At 51.3% G+C, this 27,888-nt stretch overlaps 1 protein-coding gene across 1 annotated transcript; it reads right to left on the bottom strand.

The window, feature by feature from the left end:
* Nucleotides 1–1,004: 1,004 nt before the first annotated feature.
* Nucleotides 1,005–26,407, bottom strand: VAT1 (vesicle amine transport 1). Its single transcript, XM_044999444.1, has 6 exons — nucleotides 25,940–26,407; nucleotides 12,750–12,957; nucleotides 12,093–12,263; nucleotides 11,884–11,973; nucleotides 10,554–10,795; nucleotides 1,005–4,597 (listed from the first exon to the last, which is right to left on the bottom strand). The coding sequence occupies exons 1-6, from the start codon at nucleotides 26,285–26,287 to the stop codon at nucleotides 4,496–4,498; spliced, it is 1,161 nt and encodes a 386-aa protein (XP_044855379.1). The 5' UTR covers nucleotides 26,288–26,407; the 3' UTR covers nucleotides 1,005–4,495.
* Nucleotides 26,408–27,888: the final 1,481 nt, after the last annotated feature.

Below are 27,888 nucleotides of genomic sequence, written 5' to 3'. Positions count from 1 at the left end.
AGGACAACAGCCACTGGGCTCACACCTCCACAAATCAACCGGACGGCACAGACACTGCCGTGTGTCGCAAGAGGCTCCAAGCATGACCCATTCTCACACCGTGCTCATCACCCTTTGCCATCACCAGTGCTTTGGGCATCACAGACTTCATCTGGCAACAGGGGTGGTTTTACACCTCCGACAGCAGCTGCAGGTGGGTCAGATTCCTGCACTGGTTAAAGCCTGATGCCCACAACACTTTTTGCCCATCACTGGTCACTCAACTCTACTTCACACAGCTGGTTTGTAACTAAACATGCAGCTAAACTCCATTCCCTGGTGTCTGTAGGACCCTTCCTCACCTCTCAAATACTGTCTTGGTGTAGCTACAGATCTCACTAGGGCGTATGTTTGTGCAAGCTGAGCGCCTTTCCACTCCCATCTCCCAGGTGCAAGAAACATTTGTAACTAATAAATTTCTGATTAAACTAAACAAGCTTTTTAGTTCTAAAGCCGCCTGGGGATGGCAAAGCACGTACAGTTGTGTTTAAGGGCCCCTTCCTGGACGGGCAGTTTTGGTTACAGATACAGCAATGATGCTCAGGTCACACTTAGATACCACTGGATTTCGCAATCTACACGTACATACCAAAGGCAGAACACCCTGCAAACCGCAGCAGGAGAGAGTGCAGGGAACACAGAAACCTTTAGCTAGTGCTCATAGCATCACAACACAAACTTTTGCCCTTCAGCCATTTTGCCCCCCGGCACAAGATTTGAGTCAAAATGATCAATTAGCAAAATGAACATTAATCTGCACTTCAGTTATTTTGGAACGATACACAATTTAAGAGGCAACGTGGCACTCACTGTTCCCTGGATGACACTAGTTGTGCCCTCAACTGTTCAGCATGTTTCCTTCTAATCAGACATCTTCTGGAGTGGAATGACATTGTGCTTTGGTCCTTGCTAGAACAACCTGCTGTTTAACAAGTTGTTTGAGACACTGGTAATAAAGTTCTAAGACTGACGATCAGTAGGTTTAATACTTACTGGCCCATAAAATGCCAGGGTAAATAAAGGCTACTATAAAATCTAGAACAAAGCATTAGTCTGAGGCAGTAAAGCGCAAGGTTACACTTAATCTTCTCTAGAAAACGTAGCTACTGCGGTGCAGAGTCAGTGCTAATCTCTATCACAACTACCTAACTGCTCGGAAGGATTCAGAAGTCAGACTGAAAAGGGCGTCAGAAGTTTATAGGTAGAAAATTCACTATCAACTACACATTGCAAACGAAGAGAAAAGAAATTCCAGAGAGTCTCTGCAATGGTGACAAACCCTCAATGTCCTCACCTCAGCCCCAGGAGAGGCCACTACCAGCAAAGCTTTGCAAGAGGACAGGCCTAGAGATACTGACATACACGGGCACCTTTGGCCACATCCAAATGCGAGGCATTGCCTTACGGTAGCCTCTGCTGCTTAGGCTCTGGAGCAGGAGCTTCCAGGGGTCACCCTGGAGAGCCCATAAAACACGTGTACGAGGAGTATATCGAGGCGGAGGGTAGGCAGGGCTAGGTCGCTTGTGTATCACAAGCCATATCTATTTTGCAGCACACTAGATTTTTGGCAGTATTTTAAGAGGCCAGTATGGCAAAGGCTTCAGTGACTTGCTAGTCCTACAAGCTGTCTAGAAAAGGCACTGAGATACTGTTTTCTATGGTGCGTTGCAATGCAGCATACGTCAGAGTTGTCCTACAGGAAGATACAAGATATTCCCATTTGCTAAAAGGGGACTAGACTTCAAAAGCCTTGCGATGGTGCCCGGGATAAGGCCGTCTGGAGTAAGGCACCAGGTGCTCTCAGCGGAGTAGAGCCAAGGAAGGGGCAACCATTTTCCCCCTTTCAAAGACTCTAGAGAACCTGAAGCTCTGCGGTGCAGTGTGCAGTTTGGCCAGACTCCTCCTGTCTCAAGGTGAAGCCAAGATTTGGACACGAGCAGGTCTTGTTTGCTATAAAAGGAAAAGCCCAAGTGTCTGAACTGCTTTTATAAACCTGTGGTGAAACGGCGTAAAACAATGGAAAATCAAAGCTAATTCACTGGGCAGGAGCGGTTCTGAGAGGGAAAAAACCCAGCGGGGAGAGTTTGTATTTAGAAAAGGTTAGAAAAAAGTTGTGCTTGTGAGTTCCGCTGCATCACATCTGCGGAGTCAACCCCCGTGTCACGAATGGAAGGAACGAAGACAGAAGAGGGTCTGAACCCAATCGTGGTTTGCTTTCTGAAGACCTAAACGGGGGCCCCATTTTATACCTGAAGTGAATCCTCCAGATTCCAGGCCTATCGAAGCCCGACAGGGTAAGGGAGCAGGAACAGAAACCCAGGCTGCACTGATGAGATAATGCAGCTGCACCTCTGTAGCACGTCAGTGAAGAAGCTGCCTACGCCAAGAGGAGGCTTCTCCTGTCGGCATCCGTACCGCGCCCCCCGAGAGGCGGTGGCCGTGTTGCTGGGAGACACCCTCCCGCTGACACAGCGTTGTCTACACCGGAGCTCGGTCGGTAAAACTGCATAGTTACACCGACGTTAGTTGCTAGTGTAGCCCAAGCCTTAGTGATGCGCCACTTACGTCTCCCGGGGCGGGGGCAGCTAATGGAGGCTGTCGCCTTCCTTTTTCTTTGCACAATAAAATTCTTGTGCTGATGCTGGACCAGGTTTTCTTTAATGCAGGGAGGGACCCAGCAGGAGGGAATGTTCACAGCCCAGGAGATCCATGTTTGCTCTTATTTAAGAGCAGCATTTTGCTTCTGCTATGGCACTTTACAAAAAGGGGGTGGGGTGGGGGCTTGGTCCCTTCAGTTACCAGATCCAAATACAAGCAAAGCCTGAGCTACTGCACCATCCACCACCCAGCAGAACCAGCCCTGGACTGCTAGAGCAAGTGCAAATAGCAGCAAAGCGCCAAGTCCTGAGACTGCAGCAGGAGACCGAGCGCGGCTGGAAGGGGCAGCACCAGTCGGAACATTAGACAAGGACAAGTTTAGACGCTCACAGACTGAGCCGGTCAGGTTCCCACCCACAGTTTTACCACACGCCTGGCATGGGCAAGCCCCGTTTTCTTCCTGGGGAGAGGAGCCCCCTGGGCAGTTCCCAGCATCTCAGCAGCACTAGGAAGTATCCTGAAACACTGGCACTTCGCGATTCGAGCCCCTTCGGCGCTAGCCAGCCATAGGGACAGCCTGGGACTAGTGGAGAATCTGAAAAGCTAATTAAACCTGGAGTGGAAAGTGCAAAACGGAAGCCAGGATCTAACCAGGCGGGAGCCTCACACCAGCGGATTCAACAGGTCTGAGCCCAGACCTTTGATTTCTACAGTGTGCGACTCCCTCAGAACCACACGCTGGCTCTCCAGACTCTACTGGGCCTGCTCCCTTCTGGAGCTGCAGCGTCCCCTTCCTAGCACACACAACCGCAGAAGCGAAGGCCGACCACGAGCCTTGTTTTGTCCCAGCCTTGCAGACACGTTTTCACATTTGCAGCCCTTGGTAACAAACACGAGGGTGAAGTTTAGCCTGACAGACATTCAGAGCCCAACGTTAACAAAGCACATAGAGCCAACACAAATGGGTCAGTCCGTTCGGAGACACAGCTGAGTCCGTTCGGTCTCCAGACCCAGCTCTGACCCCGGAATTGGTTTAGACTTTCCCTAACGGTTTGGGAGCAGAAAATGGACGAGAGCAAATTGTTGAACTGAAATGTCTCTTTAGTATTCATATAGCACCAGCCTAACTGCTCCTCAGGTTACATGCAGCATGCACAGAGAAGGAACAGCAAATTAAAAAGCTACAGCGTGACCAGCATCTAAGATACTAAGCTGGGCTTAGAAAAACTGGCCTTTTGCCAGCTGATTGGCATTAAAGGCCTGGGGGTGTGGGGAAAAGCAGGGGGAGGAGGAAGGGAAGTGTCGTGACAGCAGGAATAACGGCAAAGAAATAACCAGCACTAGAATAATGCACGGTCTCATGTTATTTTCCTACAGCAATTTCATCGACAAGCATCTCTGGCTTGGCACATTCGTCTGTTGAATGTGCATCGTAAGACTGCAAAAAGGGCTCCGTTTCTATGGAGACAGTCAATGGTTGCTATAACAATTTGCGTTTACACTTTGCAGCAACATACTACGCAGCCATTAGTCACTGACTGCTTGGAGGCCAGAGAGGCGTTGCCAGAGAAAAAGAACTTGGTTTGGAATCTGGGAAAGGAGCTATACCAATGCGGTGGGAAACGCAGGGCTAAGGTGGGAGGCATCACACAATGTTACACAATCACACCTGGGGGAGGCTGGCTGTGGCAGGTGCATATGATTCACAACCCAAGACGCTCACAGTCCTAGAACCGGCTTTAAAAATGTATCATTCCCTTACTGGGGAAGATGGCAGGTCTGAGCCGTCCATTCCCAGGCCCCAAAGGGGTTAGGGGTTAAACCACAGACTCACAACCTGCAGACACGTCGCCTTGCTTTAGTTTTCCTCTTTTTTGGGTTCTTCCTTCGGCAGCTCAGGAACTAGGATGACTTTCCCAACGTTCTTCTTCTCTTGCATCTGCCTCATGGCATCTGCCACCTAGGAAGAAAGAAGTCCCATGAGAAGAGCCACACCTGCCTCGCGGCGCCACTCGGGAGGAGACGCGCCAGCTCAGTGGCGTCCGCACAGGAACGTTTTCATCTACCGCATACCCACGGGTCAGCAATTGCTGTGCATTCACACTCACCGCCCAACGGAGAATGCTGGGCAGCCCTGGGCAGCCATCCCACCCTGCCGCAGCAGGGGAGAGTGCGCTCAGAGCACATGGGCACAGGGCAGGGCACTCCAGGGCGTCCCACTGAACAGAGAGCCGGGAGGAAGGAGGAATAGGTCCCTTTGGTTACACTGGCACCGCTAGGGCTTCTTGTGACACAAACAAACTGTGCCAAAACAGCTACTGAGAGACAGCTTGGTGTCAGGAAGGGAGAAAAGCATTTAGTTGCCACAGGCACTAGGCAAAGGCCATCCAGTACCATCAGTCTGAAATCAGCGGGGAGAGCTGCCTAAAAACGTACAGCACATTCTAGCCCCCAGCGCTAGCCACGCTGCGTCAGGGATGAGCCGTGTCTGGAGAGGAGAGTGGACGGGGCCATTGGCACACCTTGCAGGGACATCTCATGCTAGCCACAAGGATCCTGCTGCTTTGAGCCCCAGCTGGAGTAACCGGCAGTGCTGCCGAGTCCCGACGCCCTATGGTGAAGGCTCCCCAAGTGTCAGGCTCGGACCATTCCAGCTCTAGTCAGTTTGGAAAGCCCGGAAGAGGCAGTTCGCCTTCAGCTCCCTGGAAGGCACTGTCCTCGTCACCATGCCAAGCAGACATGCTGATGAGACGCTTGTGTTCTCCTGCGTCTGTCTGGAGCACAGGGCTCCCTCATGCACAAACCCACTGGGACGTGCCGGGTCATTACAAAGTGCATGCCCAGATCAATGCAGGCAGAGCAGAAGCTGTTGGCTGGTAATGCAATCAGGGTCCCATTATGAGCTGCTCTTTCCGGCAGGAGGAGATCAGCACAATGATGCACAAACAGCACACGCCTCCTGCCAGAGTTAATTTAAACAGACTGCAGGTGCCTGGGGGGAAAGGGAGAGCAGGGTCTGAACAGCCAGACTGATCGCTGTGCTGGCTGGAGATTGCCAGCGCTCCTCAGACTTACTCCAGTTTGTCTTTTGGAATTCTCCCCTCCCTCCATTAACAACCGAGGCCAGTTCCTCCGCAGAGACGCTCCAGGGTCCGGCTCAGAACCACGGGCAGGGGACGGCGACGGAAGATGTTTTACCAGGTAACTAACTACCTGGTAAGCACCTGAGTGTCTCCCCGGCTCTGGAAGGGTCTCTCAGCTGCATCCCCACCCCTCCCAGAGCTGCCCTCAAAGGACCCGCTCCACAGCACGGCCCAACACAAGGCCGGCAGCACGGACCTAACATCTAGCAGGCACTTCCTCACCTGCTGTCAGTCAGGGCAGGCTGGGGAAGTCCCAGGACTGGACAGGAAAATGCTACTGGGACATGTTCAGGGCCACCACGCTGGGTTCTAAATTGGGTAAACAACCCAGCCCTGCCTCCGCTCTGTGGTGTCTCCATCTCCGTAACTCTACCTGAATGCTTCAGAGAGACCAGGCACAGGCCTGAAGCATGTACTGCTCCAGTCAGTGCTTGGGGCCAGAAGCCAATCTGACACCAATGGCTACGAGCTAAAGCACATGCTTTGCTGGCAGCAAACGGGCTACAAATTAGCATCGGAAAGAGAAATCTGATCCTTCCTCCAGCAAGGTCCCTGCCAAATCCCAGTCACCACACCCCAGAGACTGGCTGCTCCAGTGTAGCAAGCACCCTCCTGCCGCACTACGCTGGCCCTCTGGTGAGACTCCGCTACTGGAGACAGAGTCCCATCTCTCTTCTTTAGGCCCTTTGCACATCTGTATTTTGGGCCTAGGTTACTTGGGACCCTTTACAGGAAACTCCCCCCATCTCTTTTGGCTTCTGCTGTAGAGACCTCAGAAGCAGCTGTTCTTTCTGGGTGAAGGGGAGAAGCTCTGCTCCCCACTGGAGAGGAGTTCTGCCCCTGGCTGGGCCGGAAGGGTAACACACCTCCATGCATTACTGTCCATTCACTGACGGCTGAGATCACTCGGGTGGCCTCTGCCCAACACCTCTGAGGCAGCCTGGACAGTTAAGCTCGGAGAAGCACAGACTTCCTGGGCGCCTCTGACCTCGGGCAGCCTGATGTGTTTAGACTGAAATCAGAGCTGTATCGGCAGGCTCCAGAAGCTGCTTGGTAAAGTCCAGCAAACTCCTGAGATTAACCCCTGGCTCCCAGGATGCTATTGGCCAGCGGTTTTTGGTAGGAAAGCCACTCCAGGCTCCCTGTTTTACAAATCAGCTCCCCAGTGGCGATTCTGGCCCATTCTGCTGGAAAGGTGCCCAGCTCCCTCCAGCCCTGCTCTTGAGCATGAGCCAACAGCACCCTTCCCCCCCCCCCCAAGGTGTGGCGCAGTAGAGGAGGGTTAAGCAAGTCTAGTGTATGCCAGAAGCGGACAATCTCTGCAGTATCTCTCTCGCCAGTATCTCCAGAGAAAACACCACGTGACCCCAGCTTAGCCAGACCATCCCCTGCTCTGGGCTGACACAAGGAGCTCAGGGAGAGTCAGCAGCCAAGTGGTATGTATCTTATGTATCTCCTTTGAAGGCAGACTTGATTAAAGGACTTTTAACAGCACCACAGCACTTGCCCCAGGCTTGGAAATGAGTCAATTTTTTTTTTAATGTTGCTTTCAGTTGCAGATAGATTTCCAGTTCAGTGTGTCAGTCACTCTAAAGTCTTTGCAGTTGTGTTGTGCCTGAAACCAAGACATGTTGTGGCAGGCACTGTGCCCACATCCCAGCTCATCTTCAAACCCAGAGTCCCATTTATCATCAGCCCTGTGCACCCCACGCCCAGCTCTGCAGATGCCCCTCAATCCTGACCCAGAGGACTCCGTCCATCCTGGTCCTGCTCTCTCGCTGGGAAGTGGTAAAGATGTCAGCTCTTGTCTCAGAAATCACTGTTTAATTCTGGATTAGGTCACAAATGGCGACAGGAAACCAGTGCAGTAATTCTCTGCTATCCTCCAGCCAGGCACTGGTTTCTGATCCTCAAGTCTTTTAGGGCCCTTTACAATACTCAGTTTTGGAATTTTTCTATCGCGCTATTAAAGGCCACTCTGCAGAGCTGCCATAGCAAACTATCGCTGTGCTGTGTGGCAGGGCAGGGCAGGGTCTGCGTCAGGAGAATTCTCTCGTTAGCAATACTGGTTTGAATCCATCTATTACAACACACGGGGTTTAGCAGAAAGATCTAGTTTCGGAAGAACTCTCCCCACCCCAGAGACAGATCAGGGTGGAGAGCCCAGACTCTACAGCAGAATTTGACTGAACATAAGGATGCACCAAATGCAGAAACGTGTAACAGCCATTTACGAAGCCGCAGTCTCACTCTGCAGCATCTCCACTGTTCTGCTGCCTCAGTTTCCAATCAGCAGAAAAATCTGAGGGTGAAGCAACTAAATGACCCACCCACCCACATACAGTTTCCTCTGTAATTACTGAGCAGAGATTCAGCGCAGTCTCTAGTGTAACATGCACAGCACACGCCCCACACGCAGTGTGCAGCGCTGCTGTCTGTAATTAATCAACGTAACTCAGCCCTTTGGCCCTTTCTCTGTTCCCAGCTTGGGAACGCCTTGAAACACTCAGTCTGAAAGGCATTTAAAAAAAGAAGAAAATGGCTTAATTCTCTTGCTCCTTGTTGTTCAGTGGTCCCCTTTCCCGCTGAAATGAGCATGTCAGGTACCAGCCCCTCTCTGGAGGGAGGACACCGGGGCTCCCAGCAAACATTTGCTGGTGAAGTGGAGGGAGTGTGAGCGAGGGAGCTCTCAGGAAGTTATGCAAGTAACAGCCATGGGGAACTGCTGGCCTCAGAGTGAGAACACCTGCCACGAGGCGCACCCGGGACACAGGCTGCGCCTTCGAGTGCACAGGATGCACCCACAATGCGCAGCCAAGGACCCGGGCAGGTCCAGAGCCGGCTCAAATGCTCCCCACACCAAGGATGAGAGCATCCAATACACCCACAACTCCCAACGGTAAATACAAGCCTGGCCACACTCATCCCACGGCCACTCCCAACTCCCCCTTTGTTTTCTGCAGGGCAGCCTGTGCCATTGGGACAACACTCCCAGGGGTGGGAACCAGGCTCCTCCTTTACGAGGGCTGGCTGCTTACGCAGGACTAGGTCTGAAGAAAAGGAGCACACGGAGCAGCCCCAGGCACAGACAGAGAGTTACTCTGCTAAGGGGAAGAGAATGAGCGAGCGGGTGCTCCCACTCAGAGCGAAGAATCTGCATGACACAGACTCAGCAGGATACGCCCCCATCTCCCCACCCCCAGGGAGAAACCACAGCCTGTGCCAGCCCAAACCCAGTGAGGAGCGTGTAGGAGCCAACAGCTGTCCAGTGAAGAAAGCACATTGGCCTCTTCCCCAGGACTCTGCCAGCTACCGCTGCAGCGGGGTTCCCCTGCTCCCGTCCCCAAGGCCTCTCCGCACTGTACAGGGGACTTTGGGGTTATGCTATCTGATGTGTAAGTTCACCCCCCAATTCTCTCACATTTCCGATGAGCTGCGATTCCAGGCTTACCACGCATGGACCAACCGCAAATCAGTCATGCAGACACTGAGCACATTACCCAGCCCCTACAGGCCTGCCGCATCTTATTCCAGATTCCCCCAGGATCTGCGCTCCAAGATATCACTTAGCGCTTGGCATTCTGTGCTCGTTATGTCCCAAGGGCTCCATTATCACTCCCAACCACACCTGGCTCCCGACACTAGCAATCCAAGCTGAGTTCCTGCTGGTAGCTCTCTGCCTGGCAGAGGAGACTCATTCATCCTGTGAACAGCAGCCAGCTTGAGAATCTGCTTCAGTTTACACCACAGGTGCTGGAACCAGGGGTGCGGGGGGTGCTGCTGCACCCCCTGGCTTGAAGTGGTTTCCATTGTATGCAGGGTTTATAATTTGGTTTAATGGCTCTCAGCACCCTCACTATAAAAATTGTTCCAGCGCCCCTGGTTTATCCTGGTGAGTACAAGTTTCCTAAGCAAGTCAGTGTCTCCTGTAATCCTCAGTGCCCCAGTTTAAACCCATCCTAGAGGCTCCAAGCCCCCGTCTCCATCCTTCCAGTTTGGACGGGGGCGGGGGGAGGCAAGTAGAGGTTAACGCACTAGGAGACTCCCTGCAAGAGCAAGGGACGATGCTCCTTAACCAGCCGGAGCTTTTGGGGAGCAGGAGGGCTGCACTCCGTCACCTCTGGCCTAGCTTCCAGGGCGGGGCTGGAGGCCAGGTCTCCCAGGGAGAGCGATTAGTACCTGTATTGTGCTAGTGCCCAGTCGAGGATCAGGGCCCCACTGCACTCGCACAGTACACACAGTTCCTGCCGCTCCAAATCCAGTGGAAATCAAAAGGGCACAGAGTCCAGAGTGCTCCAGCCACGTAGTTCAGATGCCAGTCACCCAGCCAGTGCCAGTATATGCTGCACTGCTCTTCTCTGCAGGGGAGCACTGCCGGGGGGAGAGTGGTGGTCTTGTGGCTAAGAGACTGAACTGGGATGCAGGAGATCTGGGTTCATTCCCCAGCTCTGACACTCCCAGTGTGACCCCGGCCAGACACAATCTCTCTGGACCAGTTCCTTGTCTGTGAAATGGAAATAATAATATTCCCTTTGTCGGGCTTGTCTAGTTAGGATTATAAACTCCATGGCTCAGGGACTGTCTCAGTGTGTACACGGCACAACACAGACCATCTTGGTTGGGAACCTCGACTGCAAAAGAAAACCAACCACAAATCCCAGAGAACATGACCCGGAACTCTGCAGAACTCAGCTAGGAACAGGAGCAGCAGCTGCCCCTGCAGCGCTTTCTCTCTTACGGAGGCTGCCAGCCTGCACCACGACTCGGACTCACCTGCTCAAAGGGCCATACGGAGTCTATTTTGGGTTTGATTTTGCCCTGGTTGTACAGGCTAACCAGCTTGGCCACAACACCCCCAATGAGCTCAAACTCTTCATCCATGTAACCCAGGTGGTAGCCGCACACGGCCTTGTTGAGGTGCAGGAGCTGCAGAGCGTTGATACTGAACTGGTTCCACCATGTCTTCGCCATGGCCATCAGGTTCTTCTTCTGCCCAGTGAGCAGGTTGGCCACCCCTAGGAGGAAGTCAAGGCCACAGTCATGCTCAGAGCTCACAAAAGGCTAATAATGCCTGGTGAAGAGCACCCAGTGCACCAGTCCTAAGGCAGCTCAGAAAGCACAGAGTACTCACTCCGCGGCAAGGCCAGGATCTACCAAAGAAACGCAGAGGCAAAGAGGCTTTGAGTGACGGAACAGAGACCCCTTTTGGCCAGTAGATGTGCAGGGTCATTGCTAGAGTAAGTATTCAAAACGTGAGGACAGGCAGTGAATTAACACAGCTAGATTTAGGTGCCAAGCCAGTGAGACTGGTACAATGGCTGAGTACTGCTGATGCTAAAATGCAGCCAGCCGTGTTGGCTGAATCCACCCCAAGCTAGGGTTTCGGAGCCTGGCCCACTGTAACGGTTAATCCTGCCAAAACACGCTGCAGTCCACAGAGTGGAGGCCAATGCCAAGGGACGGAATGCAGTCAGCGTGAGATTCCTGCATAGCCCGTCAGGGGCTGTGTGAGGGCTTTGTCTATGGGGACAGAATCACAGTGTTTTGCAGCTGGAGAATGGAGAGAGAAGTATTCTGTAGCTTCAAACCGCATCACCCACACACCCCACAGAAGAAAAGGGAGCTTCTATGAGTGCTACACATTAAGTCAGCCTGAATCAGGATAAACTCACTGCAACTGATCCCATGAGCAGGACACAGATCCCACTTCCCCCTGCATGTGTGTATTCGGACTAGGAAGCAATTCTCTTTGCAGGGGAGATTTGATAGGTCAGTGTATGGAGAGGAGTGAATTGCATCTCTCGGGCAGGGAGAGAGGACAGGAACCTAGCTCTCAAAATAAGACATGAGCAAACTGAACCCCCAGCAGGAACCCGGTTTCTAATGCATGTGACGCTCCAGACAGAGCAGATACTAGAGCTCAGACTAACGTGGTAACCAGCCACTGTGGGCTGCTCTCCCTCGGGACCTGGCTGGGGGAAACCAGTGTGAGTGCTCTCATGCAGAGCCACCCTGCCCCGCCCCAGTGCATGACTCCACTCTACAGGGAATCTGGCCTGTTGACATCAGCTGTTCAGTAGATGCATCATTCCCTCATACTCACCGTAGGTTATGAGTTTGCCCATTGGCTTCAGGAGGTTGAATGCTTTGGTAGTGTCCGATCCTCCCAGTGGATCCAAAACAACGTCGACTCCTAGAGAAAGTTTGCACAAAGAGTAACAGGCGGTTTCTTTCCATTTCCTGAGGGATAGGCCTGTAGCAGGGTAGGGAAGCCCCATCCCACCCCGTCCTCCCCACAATCGCTCATGGTACCTTTTGGGGAGATTTTCCGGACTTCCTCCACGTAATCCATACTCCTGTAGTCAATTGGGTGAGCGACCCCGCTTTCCCTGAGGGCGTCGTGCTTGGAGGCAGAGGCAGTGCCAAAGATGGTGACGTTCTCCACCGTCTTGCAGAGCTGAATGGCGGCTGTTCCTACCCCCCCTGAAACAGGCAGCAAAAGGGGAATTTGAGGAGTGGACAGGAAAGGGGCATAGGAGACAAACCAGTCCCTGGATGTGCTGCTGCTGCGCCCCCCACCCCCACCCGACTCCACGCCATGGCTCAATCTCAGAGTGAAGGATTTGTCTGCGGTTCAGAAACGCTCATGCATTGAGCCTAAGAGAGCTTGATGGCCTCAGGCTAACTATATGGCCCTGGCATCTGCCACCTCACTATGGTGCTCAGGGCTTTAATACAATCAGACCCATCTGGTTTTACTGTGTGGCATCCAACAGGCCGGGGTGTGGACAGAATCCGTCAATAGCACAGTGGGATATTTTGCCAACCCAGCACCTGTGTAGCTGATCTGTCTAAGCCTTTATATCAGGTTTGTCACCCCTTTGTCCAAGCACCCAAGTCATCTCCCCTCCCAGCAGTTGGACTGAAGCCAACTGCCCATGGGCCGAGCCCCGGCGCAGCACACGTTACCGGCAGCCATGTGGATGAGAACGCTCTGGTTGGGTCTCAGGTTCCCAAAGTCAAAGAGGATCATGTACGCCGTGATGTAGTTGACCAGAAAGGCGGCCGCTTCCTCAAAGCTCATTCCGTCAGGCATCGGGTAAGTCTGATTGGCTGGGACGGTCACGACTTCCTGCCAGAGCCCTGCTCTGGCCAGCACCATCACCTTATCACCAACCTAAGGCCAGAGAGAGAGTGGAGTGAGAGGGCCATGGTGGCATGCACTGGGTCAGCGGGGAGGTGTCACCCAGCATCCTGGGCATCCCAGTCTGCACTTAGCCGCAGCACTAAACACAGCACCAGTTTCTTTACAGACACAATGCACAGGTCTCCAGTGCCTGGACTGCTCCTGGTCTCTGGCTGGGAATGCAGAGACTCTTCTCCACAGACTCAATACGCGTTTGCCGTCCCCTAGCCAGGCTCCTGACACGAGGCCTGGCTTTGTGCGACACACTGGATGGGAAAAGGGAGCAGCAAACTTCTGGAGTTTAGCTTCACTTAGAACGTGAAGCTTGGGCTGAAACTTGAGGCGAGGCAGGGAGAGGGTGGGGGAGAATTCCCAAACAGGGACCAAGATGCAGAGTCCAAGGCCATTCTGTGACATCTGCGTCCCTTTGAGAGGTCCCTCTCTAACAAGCGCCTCGGCCACTCGAAGGCAGCAGTGTCTCGGGATCTAGTGACGTAAGCGTGAAACCAAAAGTAAGAGCGCTCCAATAGTTGTGATTACAGGAGAGCACCACAGTGGAGAGAATTTGTACTTTCGACTTTGCCAGACAGCTCAGAAGACTGGCACATGGACTCTATTCCGGTTTTCTGTTGGCTCCTCGTGGCACGGTGGTTGGTGTAAACTCCTTAGGGCAGGACCATACTCATTGCTAGCTCTCGAACAACAACAGGATATTCAGCACTTTAATGATGTTGAAATGGATACAGACACTGTGCGGAAGAGCCCAGCAACGTAGCGGAAGCTACACCATGCATTTCTCTGCAGACAGCTGCAAATTCCATTCTAGTTCTACAACTTCTGCAGAGATTCCTGCACTGGGTTATACACCTCGCGGGTCTGACTTCTGCAGCACTGCAGCCACATCACTGCTTTAAGCAGCACAGAATTTTCCCATTAGCCAAGCCAAAAAAGAATTTGAAGAGCAATTAGCAAAAGACTCAAAAACTATCAGCAAAATGTTTTTAACTACACCAGAAGCAGGAAGCCTGCAAACAATCAGTGGGGCCACTGGAGGATTGAGGTGGTCAAGGAGCACTCAAGGAAGAAAAAAACAATGCAGAGAAGCTAAATGATTTCTTTGCATAGGTCGGGGGTGGCCAAACTGAGCCGTATGCGGCTTTTTTACCATTAAAGTGCAGATCAAGGGGCCCGCCCACACTCCCCCCATTCTCCACCTACCAGACTGGAGGTGGAGCTCGGGGCCTCTGCCTTGCAGCAGAGTGGTGGGGTAGAGGCTTCTGCTCAGCAGGGGGGCGGGTCTCGGGGCTTCAGCCCCAATTCTCCACAGGCATCTCCCATGGGGCTGAAACCCCGAGCCCCAGCAGGTGCACCCCGGCTCTCAAACTTCTGAAGACTGTCGTACGCGGCTTAAAGGGTCAGTCACTTTCGCCACCCGGGCAGAGGATGTGAGAGCGATTCCCACACATTAACCATTCTTTTTAGGTGACAGATCTGAGGAACTGTCCCAGCCTGAGGTGTCAACAGAGGTGGGTTTAGAACAAACTGATAAAACAAACAGTAATACGTCACTAGGCCCAGGTGATATTCTCCCAAGAGTTCTGAAGGACTCAAAGATGAAATTGCAGAACTACTAACTGTGGTATGTAACCTGCCATTTAAATCAGCCTCTGTACCAGATACTAATGTGACTCCAATTTTTATAAAAGGCTCCAGAGGTGATCCCGGCAATTACAGGCCGGTCAGCCTGCCTTCAGCACCTGGCAGACTGGCTGAGACTGTAGTACAGAACAGAACGATCACACACTGATGAATACGATTTGCTGGGGGAAGCAGCACTGTGCACCAGGAAACCTGACTGCAGGGGCTTCCGCAGCTGTGGAGTCCGACCAGAGGTGGCTCAGCCGGGGAGGGCGCCTAGGGGACGGAGCAGCCCCATGCTCACTGGGGCCAGAACCTGGGACAGCGGGGGGGGGGGGGGGGAGGAAGCTAAGGCCCTGCCCAAGGGGCTGCTGGGGAGCCTGCAGGTTTGGCTGGAAATTGCTTCCCCTCCCTACTCCAGCGTTTATCTGAGGGGTGGAGGCGCTCCCCCGTGCCAGTGCACAGGTGCAGACTCTGTGGGTGCTCCGGGGCTGGAGCACCCATGAGGAAAAACTAGTGGGTGCTCTGCACCCACTGGCAGCCAAGCTCCCCTCTCCACCTCCCCCGCCCCGCCTCCTCCCCCAGCGCTTGCCGCTGCCAAACAGCTGAAGCAAGTTCCAGGAGGGAGGAGCGGGGCTGGGGCAGGGATTTGGGGAAGGGGTTGGAATAGGGATGGGAGGGAGCGGGGCCGGGGTGGAGTCAGGGCAGAGGGGGGTTGAGCACCCACCGGCGCAAGCAGAAGTCGGTGCCTATGTGCCAGTGTAGTGTCCACCTGGCACCGGCAGGGCTCCAGGCGGCTTTGGCACATGCAGGGCTTGGTTCCTCCTGGGCAGCACCCCATGTGGGAGAGTCTCAGGGTTTCCTGGGGTGCTGGTCCGGCCAGAGGCAGCTGAGGAGGAAGGAGCCGGCTGGGCAGGCTGCAGGGGTGCTGAGTGCTGCTGGGAGCAGGACGCACTCCACCGGGGGTTTATGGAGGAGCAGTGGGGATGGTGGTGGGTGAAGGGGCAAAGTGGGGAGAGGACAGTGAGGAGGGGAGTATGTAAAGGGTCAATGGATGGGCAGCAGAAGCAATGTGTGGGGCGGTCACATGCCCCCCCCCCATCTCGTCATTTATGAGTCACCTATGGGTCAACATATTCATAAACGATCTGGAAAAAGGGGTAAACAGTGAGGTGGCAAAATTTGCAGACAGTACGAAATTACTCAGGGTAAAGTCCAAAGCAGACTGTGAAGAGTTACAAAGGGAGCTCACAAGACTGGGCAACAAAATGGCAGATGAAATTCAATGTGGATAAATGCAAAGTACTGCACACTGGAAAACATAATCTCAACTATACATATAAAATGATGGGGTCTAATACCAATCTCCTAGAACTGGAAGGGACCTTGAAAGGTCATCGAGTCCAGCCCCCTGCCTTCACTAGCAGGACCAAGTACTGATTTTGCCCCAGATCCCTAAGTGGCCCCCTCAAGGATCAAACTCACAACCCTGGGTTTAGCAGGCCAATGCTCAAACCACTGAGCTAGCCCTCCCTCTAAATTAGCTGTTACCACTCAAGGGAGATCTTGGAGTCTTTGTGCTCAGTTCTTTGAAAACAGCCACTCAATGTGCAGCAGCAGTCCGAAAAGCGAACAGAATGTTAGGAACCATTAGGAAAGGGACAGATAAGACAGTAAATATCATATTGCCTCTATATAAATCCATGGCAAGCCCAGACCTTGAATACTGCATGGAGTTCTGGTTGCCCATCTCAAAACAGAGATATTAAAAATGGAAAAAGTACAGAGAAGGGCAACAAAAATAATTAAGAGTGTGGAACAACTTCCATATAAGGAGAGATTAAAAAGAGTGGGACTGTTCAGCTTGGAAAAGAGACGAGTAAGGGGGATGCGCTAGAGGTCTACAAAATCATGAATGTTGTGGAGAAAGTGAATAAGGGAGTGTTATTTACCCCTTTACATAACAGAAGAATGAGGGGCCACCCAATGAAATTAATAGGCAACAGGTTTAAAGCGAACAAAAGGAAGTACAGTACTACTTCATACAACGCACAGTCACCCCGTGGAACTCGTTGCCAAGGGACGTTGTGAAGGCCAAAACTATAACTGGTTTAAAAAAGAATTAGATAAGTTCACGGAGGACAGGCCTATCAATATCTGCTCTATATCCACTGACCACGTTTGGGATCGTGGATTGGCTGTGGATACAAATTTCGTAATTGCACAGGGCTCTAGCTATTAGCCAAGATGGTCAGGGATTCAACTCCGTGTGCTGGGTGTCCCTAAGCCTCTGATTGCCAGATGCTGGGACTGGATGACAGGGGATGGATAACGGATAATAGCCCTATTCTATTCCCTTTGAAGCATCTGGCATTGGCCACTGGTGGAAGACAGGACACTGGGCTAGATGGACCATTGGTCTGACCCAGTCTGGCCGTTCTTACGTTCATGGCTGAATTTGTTCGTGTGTGGACAGAGACTCCTGGGCAGATGGTTGCACTGGGTTAGTAAGACCTGTCTTTGGATACAGCACGCCCAACTTTAAAGCACTGTTCAGTCCAGCACGGTCATCGGCTTCATGCTCTGTTTGCATCACTGTTCATTCTGAATGACAGAGGGAAGGTTAAACGTGTCCAGACAACTCATGCCTGGTGCCTTTTGACTACAGCGCGAGGTGCAGAAAGCTGGCATGGTGTCAGTTATTACCTGGCAAAGGCCTGGAGCACCGAGATGTGCTTCAGGGTGTTATTTGTGGAGTGCCAATACTAATTGCTCAAGCAGCAGCTTTAGCTGTGAAACAATACAATACACTTTGGGAATGTGGAGTTACCAATCACCAGAACCCAAGAACCATCCCAAACGCTGGCTGCTATCTGAGTCCCAAATGAGGCTGTGAAGGGGATACTCTAGGACAGTGGTTCTTAACCTTTACTGCAGCCTGCACCCCTTTGGTTCTCAACATATGTTCTCGCACCCCGTATCAAAAATCGTTGAAGTAGGTCAGCTCTTTAAACCTATTTTTGTTTGTGTATTACAGTAATCATTAAAAAATGTATAATGTTAATACATAGGTTTGATGAAACAAAGTAGTTGTACCTACGTGCCTGTGCTTAATTTGTGTTTTCGATGATTTACCTTCTAAAAAAATCTGGCCTGTCTCAGACCCCCAGAAAGGGCGTCTCGCACTCCCAGGGGGTGCGTGCCCCCCAGGTTAAGAACCACTGCTCTAGGAGCATCAGTCCAGGAAGGGAGAGACTAGGAAAGCATTGCATTTTTTACCAGACTCTTTATATTTGCACAGCATGTGCAGTGAGCAGTGCTAGATTCTTGATGCCTCAGATGTTTTCTGAAGAAGGATTTGGGGGAAGTTACTGAGCCCCTCTGAACTCTGCACAGAAGGAGGCACGTGACTGTTATATGAGTCAGCTGATAAGTCACAAAGGCAATTTCCATATACTTCTCCTCTTTTGGAAGTGATTTCGCCACAGAGTCCAACAGTTGCACCAAAACCTCCCTGCTAGGATGTCAGCAGGGAAGCCCATGTAGAAGAGATTTCCTTCCACAGTACAGGCCTTTGCTTTAAGCTTCTGCTCTTAAAAGAAATCTTAGATAATGATAAGAAGTATTTCAACATAAGAGCAGTTTCCAGGAGTTTGTTAAATGGCCTGACCCTGCAAATCCCGAGGGAATCACAGCAGAAAACAATGTGGCTGCAGGTGAACTCAACATCAAAACGGAGTTTACATCAAGGCTGAGGGATATCAATAGAATCAGCTCTACTCTCTGATGGCACTGGAAGGGGGGTGGGCAGACGTGGAATAAGCATTGTATGAACCAATCAAATCTCCACAAACTACGTACACTTCTATCCGATACAAGAATCGGACGTTCTTCAAAGGTGACTTACGGGTATGCACATGTGGAAAAAGCCTTTCCACGTGGCAACTCGATGGACTGAATTCTCAAAATGTGCAGCCATTGCATTCAGCTGCCACTCAATAAACCCAAGTGCCTGGGGTAAGCTCAGAGCTTAAGTCTGTCCTCCCAGATACCTAAGGAGACCCTCAGATTTCACTTTGCTCTATATTCAGGAAGTACAGAGGACAACACAGTCCTCTCACCTCATGCCGAACTTACTGGACCTCTGTGTCAGCTCGAAAGCTCATAAGAACATAAGAAAGGCCATACCAGGTCAGACCAAAGGTCCATCTAGCCCAGTATCTGTCTACCGACAATGGCCAATGCCAGGTGCCCCTGAGGGAGTGAACCTAACAGGCAATGATCAAGTGATCTCTCTCCTGCCATTCATCTCCATCCTCTGACGAACAGAGGCTAGGGACACCATTCTTACCCATCCTGGCTAATAGCCATTTATGAACTTAGCCACCATGAATTTATCCAGTCCCCTTTTAAAGATTGTTATAGTTCTAGCCTTCACAACCTCCTCAGGTAAGGAGTTCCACAAGTTGACTGTGCGCTGCGTGAAGAAGAACTTCCTTTTATTTGTTTTAAACCTGCTGCCTATTAATTTCATTTGGTGACCCCTAGTTCTTGTATTATGGGAATAAGTAAATAACTTTTCCTTATCCACTTTCTCAACATCACTCATGATTTTATATACCTCTATCATGTCCCCCCTTAGTCTTCTCTTTTCCAAACTGAAAAGTCCTAGCCTCTTTAATCTTTCCTCATATGGGACCCTCTCTAAACCCCTAATCATTTTAGTTGCTCTTTTCTGAACCTTTTCTAGTGCTAGAATATCTTTTTTGAGGTGAGGAGACCACATCTGTACACAGTATTCGAGATGTGGGCGTACCATGGATTTATATAAGGGCAATAATATATTCTCAGTCTTATTCTCTATCCCCTTTTTAATGATTCCTAACATCCTGTTTGCTTTTTTGACTGCCTCTGCACACTGCGTGGACATCTTCAGAGAACTATCCACGATAACTCCAAGATCTTTTTCCTGACTCGTTGTAGCTAAATTAGCCCCCATCATGTTGTATGTATAGTTGGGGTTATTTTTTCCAATATGCATTACTTTACATTTATCCACATTAAATTTCATTTGCCATTTTGTTGCCCAATCACTTAGTTTTGTGAGATCTTTTTGAAGTTCTTCACAATCTGCTTTGGTCTTAACTATCTTGAGTAGTTTAGTATCATCTGCAAACTTTGCCACCTCACTGTTTACCCCTTTCTCCAGATCATTTATGAATAAATTGAATAGGATTGGTCCTAGGACTGACCCTTGGGGAACACCACTAGTTACCCCTCTCCATTCTGATAATTTACCATTAATTCCTACCCTTTGTTCCCTGTCCATTAACCAGTTCTCAATCCATGAAAGGACCTTTCCTTTTATCCCATGACAGCTTAATTTACGTAAGAGCCTTTGGTGAGGGACCTTGTCAAAGGCTTTCTGGAAATCTAAGTACACTATGTCCACCGGATCCCCCTTGTCCACATGTTTGTTGACACCTTCAAAGAACTCTAATAGATTAGTAAGACACGATTTCCCTTTACAGAAACCATGTTGACTATCGCTCAAGAGTTTATGTTTTTCTATGTGTCTGACAATTTTATTCTTTACTATTGTTTCAACTAATTTGCCCGGTACCGACGTTAGACTTACCGGTCTGTAATTGCCGGGATCACCCCTAGAGCCCTTTTTAAATATTGGCGTTACATTAGCTAACTTCCAGTCATTGGGTACCGAAGCCGATTTAAGGGACAGGTTACAAACCTTAGTTAATCGTTCCGCAACTTCACATTTGAGTTCTTTCAGAACTTTCAGCTCGTCTCTCACCAACAGAAGTTGATCCAATAAAAGATGTTACCTCCCCCACCTTGGACTCTCTCGTCACTTTAAGAGCACTGTGACACAAGACAAGATGTGTCCACACTGCAATTAACCACCCTGGCTGGCCTGTGTCAGCTGATCCAGGCTCCCAGCCAAAGGTGTGGAGCTATAAAACTGCAGTGTAGGCCCCGGCTCTGGGACCCTCCTCCCCTGCAGTGTCAGCTAACATGGGCCAAACACAGGTGTTTACTTGCAATGTAGACGTACCCATAGTTTCAGTGTGGGCGTAAATCTGTTCATCTTTCAAATTTAGTTTTGCTTCCAGATGCACGAAACCCAAAGCCTCTCCAGTGAGCTGCTCCTATCCCCCCAGACAGGAGCATCTGTTCATAGTGTGTCGGGAGGGGCGCCAGCAAAACCAGATAGCAGCATATTGGACAGCAGAGCGGCACAGCCGAGGCAGCGGAAAGGCTCATGGCTGTGTGGGTTTGGCATTTACACTTGAGCAAACTGAAATGTTTTCGTTGGGGGGAGGGGAGAGTGTAACAGAATCATATTTAATAATCAAGGTTTGTTTGAGAGGCTTTGGGAATACATTCCCTAGACGCGTCTGAAACGGTCAGGACTCTGTTAGCCCAATGATAACAGGTGAAGGGAAAAAACTTGGCACGTTTGTCAATGACCTACCAAAGCTTTAATGAGAGAAACAGAACAAAGAGGGCGTTTCAGTCCTACGAACCTCCAAAGATAACCGTGATCTATAGACTAACGCCAGAATCATGCTGCATTAGCCTCAGCAAGACCTCACAGCAGCTACCCTGCTAATGCCCTTGAGGCCTCGTCAGCTCTAAGGCTGGCAGACAGCATTTGCAATGGTTGTAGCAATCTCCTTCCACACTGAAACTGGTTACAAATCGCGTTTTAGCTGTGTTCAGAAACCGCGCTCAGGCGGAGAGCATCACGGGGGTTCTCGCTAACGCCAATTAACATGCAATTTTGCTCATGCAAAACCTCATAAAAAACAGAAATAAGAATGCCACAATCTTCCATCTGATCTCCCATCTCTCCAAGACTGTCTGCCCTGCAAAACTGCCCTCATCTAGCTCTTACAGAATTTCAGATTTTGGAAACTGGTTCGGGATTTTGGAAACTGGAAAGGGGTGCTCCAGCCAGTGCACAGAGTTATTTTTTTCCTGTGATGTTCTGTCCATGCAGGCCAACAGCCATGTCACCCTTAGACAAAGGGCCTTAGCAGCTGATCTCATACTCGCCAGACTCCCAAGAAGATTCTCCTTTTAAATTAAGTTATAGCTAGACATTTCTTCCTGCCAATAAATAGCCTCTTCCCCCCTCCGCCCCCAACATTCTGGTGGATGCCTCAAACTGGTTCTGGAGACAATGTAAAAATCAGCATCACTGGAACTGCTTATCCCTGAAGCCTCCACTACTCCTGGGCCATGCATCTTTCATGCTAAAAGAAAACACAATCTTCCTTTGCTGGCAGGAAATCCTGTATTTATTTGGCAGCAGTGTCAGAAAAAAAGTGTTATTGATGCTCTGCAGCCTTCACCTTTTACATGAACCCTTCTATAACATGCACATGCATTTTCCACATACATCATGCACACACAGGGGGGCTGAGCATACTGCCTACAGCTCACTATGGGATCACCACGTGTTCCCGCCATTCCTAGGGACAGCAGCCGGCCTCAAGTTTACTAAACCTGGACACTTTTTTTTAATTTTTAATTTGACTTATTCCCCAAACAGCTGATGTCAAACAGATGTGTTCTGCTACTGCAATCTGCTCTGCTGAGAGCCTTTCATCAGCAAGTGGGTATGAGCAACATGTTTCACTTGCCCCACACTAAGGGCTGCACAGCAGTAGGTGCTAGGAGGAAACCCAGGAGGGTACTAACCACTTCCGGGTGGGTGTCAGCAACAGGAATGGTGGTAATTCTAGGGTTCTATAACCAGTGGAGAATTCAAGACTATCTTGGAAACGTTCTCCATTTCGTTACAGTGAGACAAGACTCCCAGAACTCAGGACTAATATGTTTATAATACACTCAGGACTGATCTGCCAGACAGATTAACATCCATTTAAACTCTTTGGGAGAAACTATGAGAACAGAAATCTATTAAATAAACCTGCTATTAGCTGGCGAGGGGTGGAAGTGTTTTAAAAAGCACCAAACTGATCTTTAAATGAAATATATACTGTATATTGTTCCAGAGCGGATCTAGTACGTTACTAGTAAGCTATTTTTATTGCAGTAGTGCTTAGAGGCTCCAGAAATCAGGGTCCCTTCATGCTAAGGACTGTTCAAACACACTGTAAGACAGGCCCAATCTTTGTCTATCTAGATTGTAAACTCTTGAGGGCAGGGAGAAAGGAATACAATATAGCAGCTTAATTCCTCAAAATGAGAGCTGGACAACAAGTAGATGACTAATAGTAATCAGCTGCACTAACACTTAATGACCCAGAAATGAGGAAAGAACCCATAGAATGTGGTCTGAGAGACATCTGCATTTTCCCAGAAAGAGACTCATTTAGGTAGCTTAAAAGCAGATGAAGATCTGTGGTGGAGATCATTACAGTACTGCCAAGTATTCTAATGCTCAAACAGTTTAGCTAAGGCTCTTCTCCCTTTCCCTGGATTAAGCCATATTAGATGCATAGTCAATCTGCACAGCTGTTTACTATAGTTCTCATAATTATCAGAAACAGGCAGATATATTGTCCCCTGCAGCATATCCAGTTCTGAAACATCATTCATTAAAGATAACTTCCTCCGTATTGTAGAAAGATGCATCTGACAGCAGCTACAGAGTGTTGAGACAAAACATCCCAGTCAAAATAAAAAACAACCAATTTGTAATCAACAGTTCTGCCAACCCTAATTTGAAAGCTTCACACCTGCACCTGAGCAAGTGACCTCTATAGCACACCTGTGTTATTAAAGCAGCCAACCATCTCTAGTGACTCATCCACAATGTGCCAGTTACAGTGGGATCATGGAGCAGGCAACTATTCAGTAAAAGGATTACATATATTTAGAAAAAGCTAATTAATACAGAACCTTTGTTCTACTATTGAAGAGCTCTTAAGTAACATTCATCCATAAAGACAATGACATAGAGAAACTAGCCTCCGAGATTGATGTGTTAATATGATCATCTCCATAGACTGCCTTTGTTGCACATATGCTGCATTTAATAGCACATAAATATGCTTTGAATGGAAGCCCCCAAATCAGAGTATGCAGCTTTTATTTTGAAGACAATTTTGTCGCACGAAAGTCTGATGTCTCAGCACATACGCCAAGTGCTGGATTTACAACTCCTAATGAGATTGAAATTCTTTGCAATTTAAATAGTAATTCACTAAACCGATTTCTACAAAATGACACCTCAAAGCAGTTTAATTTAAATCCAGCTTCATGGGAACTGCCCCACCCTGAGTGGGCGGATACACTTTACATTTGTAGAGAAGCAGTAACAGACATTCAGTCCAGCAAAGGTAATATAGGCTGGCTGGGAACAGTTTTTTTCTTTTTGTAACAGTGACAATAAAGAGAAACCATCTTTGCCTAACACCTGCTGAGAAAAGTAACACTGGGACAGTGTAATATAGAAGAACATAAGAATGGCCAGACCGGGTCAGACCAAGGGTCCACCTAGCCCAGCATCCTGTCTTCTGACATTGGCCAGTGTCAGATGCTTCAGAAAGAATGAACAGAACAGAGCAATTTATTAAGAGATCCATCCCCTATCGTCCAGTCCCAGGTTCTAGCAGGCAGAGACTTAGGGACACCCGGAGCACATGGATGTGTCTCTGACCATCTTGGCTAACAGCCATTGATGGATCTATCCTTTGTGAACTTATCTGGTTCTTTTTTGAACTCAGATATACTTTTGGCTTTCACAATATCCCTTAGCAATGAGTTCCACAGGTTGACTGTGCGTTGCATGAAGAAATACTTTCTTATGTCTTAAAATTGCTGCCTATTAATTTCATTGGGTGCCCCCTGGTTCTTGTGATATGTGAAGGGGTAAATAATATTTCCCTAATCACTTTCTCCACCAGTCATGATTTTATAGACCTCACCCACATCCCTCCTCAGTCTATTTACTCCCTCCTCATACGCAAGCTGTTCCGTTCCAGAGTCATTTTTGTTGCCCTTCACAAGATTATCCTCCCACTATATGTTGTGAACAGACCAGAAACCTGTTTTCCTGCCTTGTGCTGAATGAAAACCATGTTTCTATATTCAACTCATGGAACAGATATTGTACAATCACAGACAGGTCTAGCTTCCACTAGTTAATGTGAGCACATGCATGAGGAGAGGCTATCGGCAGAGCTATTACACAGCGTTCCAGGGTTAAAGGGCATTACTTGTATGGCCATGGGATCTCTGTACTGGCCGGTATCAGGGGCTGGAAAGGATGCAGTTCTGCCTGGTGACAGAACTGCCACTACTTGTTTTATCCCTATGTTGCATCACACAACCAAGGGACCTCACTTTCTGGAGGCACCTGGCTAGGCAGTGCCCCCCTCACCCAGGCTATGGGGTTATTGGCTGATTTATCACCATCTCCCTTGTCCCACTGTCATCCAAGGGCATGGGAACAATTTGTACATTGCGCGGGGGGGGGGGCTGAGAACTGTAAACCCTGGATCTGCTGGACACCACTCCCAGCTGGGGGTGCTGCAGCCCTCCCCAGATCCAGCACCTGCGCTGCCTGCAGACATTAACACGGATCCTTCCGCTTGGGCTGGAAGGGCCGGACACGCCACAAAGTGGGGTGCGCCCAGCTCCCCCACAGCAAGGGGGCAATTGCCCCAAACACCCCCAGCCCGACTCCCCCCGCGGCCGGCCCCAGACCAGCCGCCCCTGGCTGCACACGCGGGCGGAACCCAGCGGCGGGCCCGGGGCGGCCGCTCCCGAGCCCCCGGCCGCATGCGCACCGCAGCCCCCATTGTTTCCCGGCCGCGGAGCGGGGGACCCCCCCCCGGTCTTCCGGGAGGGACCCGCCAGGGCATCGCCCGGCTGCCGCCCCCGCCGGGGCGCGGGAAGGGCGGGGCGCCCCGAGACCGTCAGGCGGCCACCAGCCCCGGGCTCGCCTCCCCCCCCCCGCGGCCCCAGGCTCGCCTCCCCCGGTCCTGGCCCCAGCCTCGGCTGCCCCGCCCCCCCCGGGCCCGCCTCTCCCAGCTCACCTCCCCCGCCCCTCACACCCCCGGCCCCGGGCTCGCCTCCCCGGTCCGCCGGGGCGCGGGAAGGGCGGGGCGCCCCGAGACCGTCAGGCGGCGGCGAGCCCCGGCCCCACCTCCCCGGGTTTGCCTCCCCCAACTCACCTCCCCCGCCCCTCACCCCCCCCCGCTCCGGCCTCGCCTGCCCCGACCCCCAAGCCCCCGGGCTCGCCTGCCCCGGCCCCGGCCGCCCCGTTCCTGGCCCCAGGTTCCCGCACCCCAGGCTCGCCTGCCCCCCCCCCGTACCCCCGGGCTCGCCCCCGCCTCACCTGGCGGCCGGTGACCCCCTCGCCCAGCGCCAGCACGGTGCCCGCGCACTCCATGCCGGGGGAGACGGGCGGCGGCGGCAGCCGCTCGTACAGCCCCTGCCGGGCCAGCAGGTCGGCGAAGTTGAGGCCGCAGGCTCGGACCCGCACGGCGAGCTCCCCGGGCCGCGGGCTGGGCTCGCCCCGCCGCACCTGCACCTTCACCTTCTCGTAGCCGCCGAAGCCCGAGAGCACCAGGGCCCGGTACTGGGGCTCCGCCGGGGGCGCGTCCCCGCCGCCCGCCGCCTGCTGCTCCGCCGGGGGCGCCTGGTCGGCGGGGGCCGGGGGCGCCGCTGCCTCTTCCCCGGACATGGCCGGGCTCGGGTGGGGGCCGGAGGGGCCGGGCTCGGAGCGGCCGGGCCGGGGTGCGGGGCCCGGGACAGCGGACGGGGCGGGCGGGCGCAGGACACCGGGCAGCGGCGGCCGGACAGCTGCGAACAGCTGGGCTGAGCTCGGGCCTGCGGGAAACCCGGAGCCGGAGTCCGGGGCGTGGCTGGAATGAGGGAAAACGTGGAAGGAGGCGCACGGAGCGGAGCCAGCAGCTCCCTCCGCGGGGTGCGGCGTCTCACGCAAGGGCTGGAGCCAGGACTCCTGGGTTCTCTTCCCCACACTGGGAGCGCAAGTTAGAGGACGGGGAGTCAGAACTTAACCCTCAAGTAAGGACCCCAGTGTCCAACCCAAGCTCCCACAGAAGGTAGCCAAAAGCCAGCAACAAGCCGGTCTCATAACGTGCAGATTTGAACAGTGAAAGTCTTTAACGCTGAAGCAGCTTAGCCAGGGTCCTGCTGGATTCCCCATCCCTGCAAATTTTACATCAAAAGATTGGATGTTTTTCTAAAAGAGATGCTCTAGTTCAAATACTCTGGATTCAGACCAAATCATGGGACAGAAACATGGGGTTACTCAGCTTTCGAGGGATGGTGGGGAGACCTGGGCCTCTCCAGCAACATTCATCACTGTCCACCTTGAGATATTGCTGTCCCAGGTCAGAGAGGTAGCAGGGGGCCCAGGGGAATGCACCTCTGCCATTACACCCCATATTTATGGGGTACCACAAGGATAAATTGTCTCTCTAATTCTATTCAATGTCTACCCTATAGTCACTGGTCAGATTAACTGAACTCAAGTGCCAACAATATGCTGGTGGAGGACACCTCTTCCTATCTTCACCACACGTGCCCATGGTGTCCAGTGCTCAGATGAGATCAGCTCATGGATGATGAGGGACAGCACGTTGAAGCTAAACCCAAGGAAGACAGAGATGATGCTGGTTGGCAGAGGAAAGTATTTTGAGGCATTTGCAGCCATGGTGCAGTCTCACTTGGTTGAAGGTTCACACCCACAAATGGTTGATTCAGACCATAGTGGAGGAGGCTTGTAGATTCCTGATGAACATAAAAACAGCCAAATTGGGTCAGACCAATGATTCGCAGAGCCTTGTATCCTGTCTTTCAACAGAGGCCGGTGCCAGATGCTTCAGAGGAAATTAACCAAACAGGGAAATTATCACATGATCCACCCCATCATCCAGTCCCAGCTTCTTGCAGTCAGAGTTTAGAGACTCCTGGATCATGGGGTTTCATCCCTGAACATCTTGGCTAATCTTGGATTTTCTGAACCCAGTTATACTTTTGGCTTTCACAACTTCCCTGGCAGCAAGTGCCACAGGTTGACTGTGCATTGAGTAAAGAAGTGCTTCCTAATGTTTGTTTTAATCCTGTGCTGCCTATGCTCTCATATTGCAGCATCCGTGAGTAATGCTCTCCGCTGTTCCATCCTGTCAAGTATCAGAGGGGTAGCCGTGTTAGTCTGGATCTGTAAAAAGCGACAGAGTCCTGTGGCACCTTATAGACTAACAGACGGATTGGACCATAAGCTTTCGTGGGTGAATACCCACTTCGTCAGACACATGA

Source organism: Mauremys mutica, chromosome 25, assembly GCF_020497125.1.
Source record: "Mauremys mutica isolate MM-2020 ecotype Southern chromosome 25, ASM2049712v1, whole genome shotgun sequence".
In the NCBI taxonomy this organism is placed as follows: Eukaryota; Metazoa; Chordata; order Testudines; family Geoemydidae; genus Mauremys; species Mauremys mutica.
This window is presented reverse-complemented; position numbering and strand designations above follow the sequence as displayed.

Excerpts from the sequence above, each read along its gene's own strand:
- VAT1 (XM_044999444.1), bottom strand. The coding sequence starts at position 26,287 with ATGTCCGGGGAAGAGGCAGCGGCGCCCCCGGCCCCCGCCGACCAGGCG. Across the intron at positions 12,264-12,749 it reads TCTCATCCACATGGCTGCCG|GGGGGGTAGGAACAGCCGCC; the intron begins GTAACGTGTGCT and ends TGCCTGTTTCAG. Across the intron at positions 11,974-12,092 it reads CCGGAAAATCTCCCCAAAAG|GAGTCGACGTTGTTTTGGAT; the intron begins GTACCATGAGCG and ends AACTTTCTCTAG.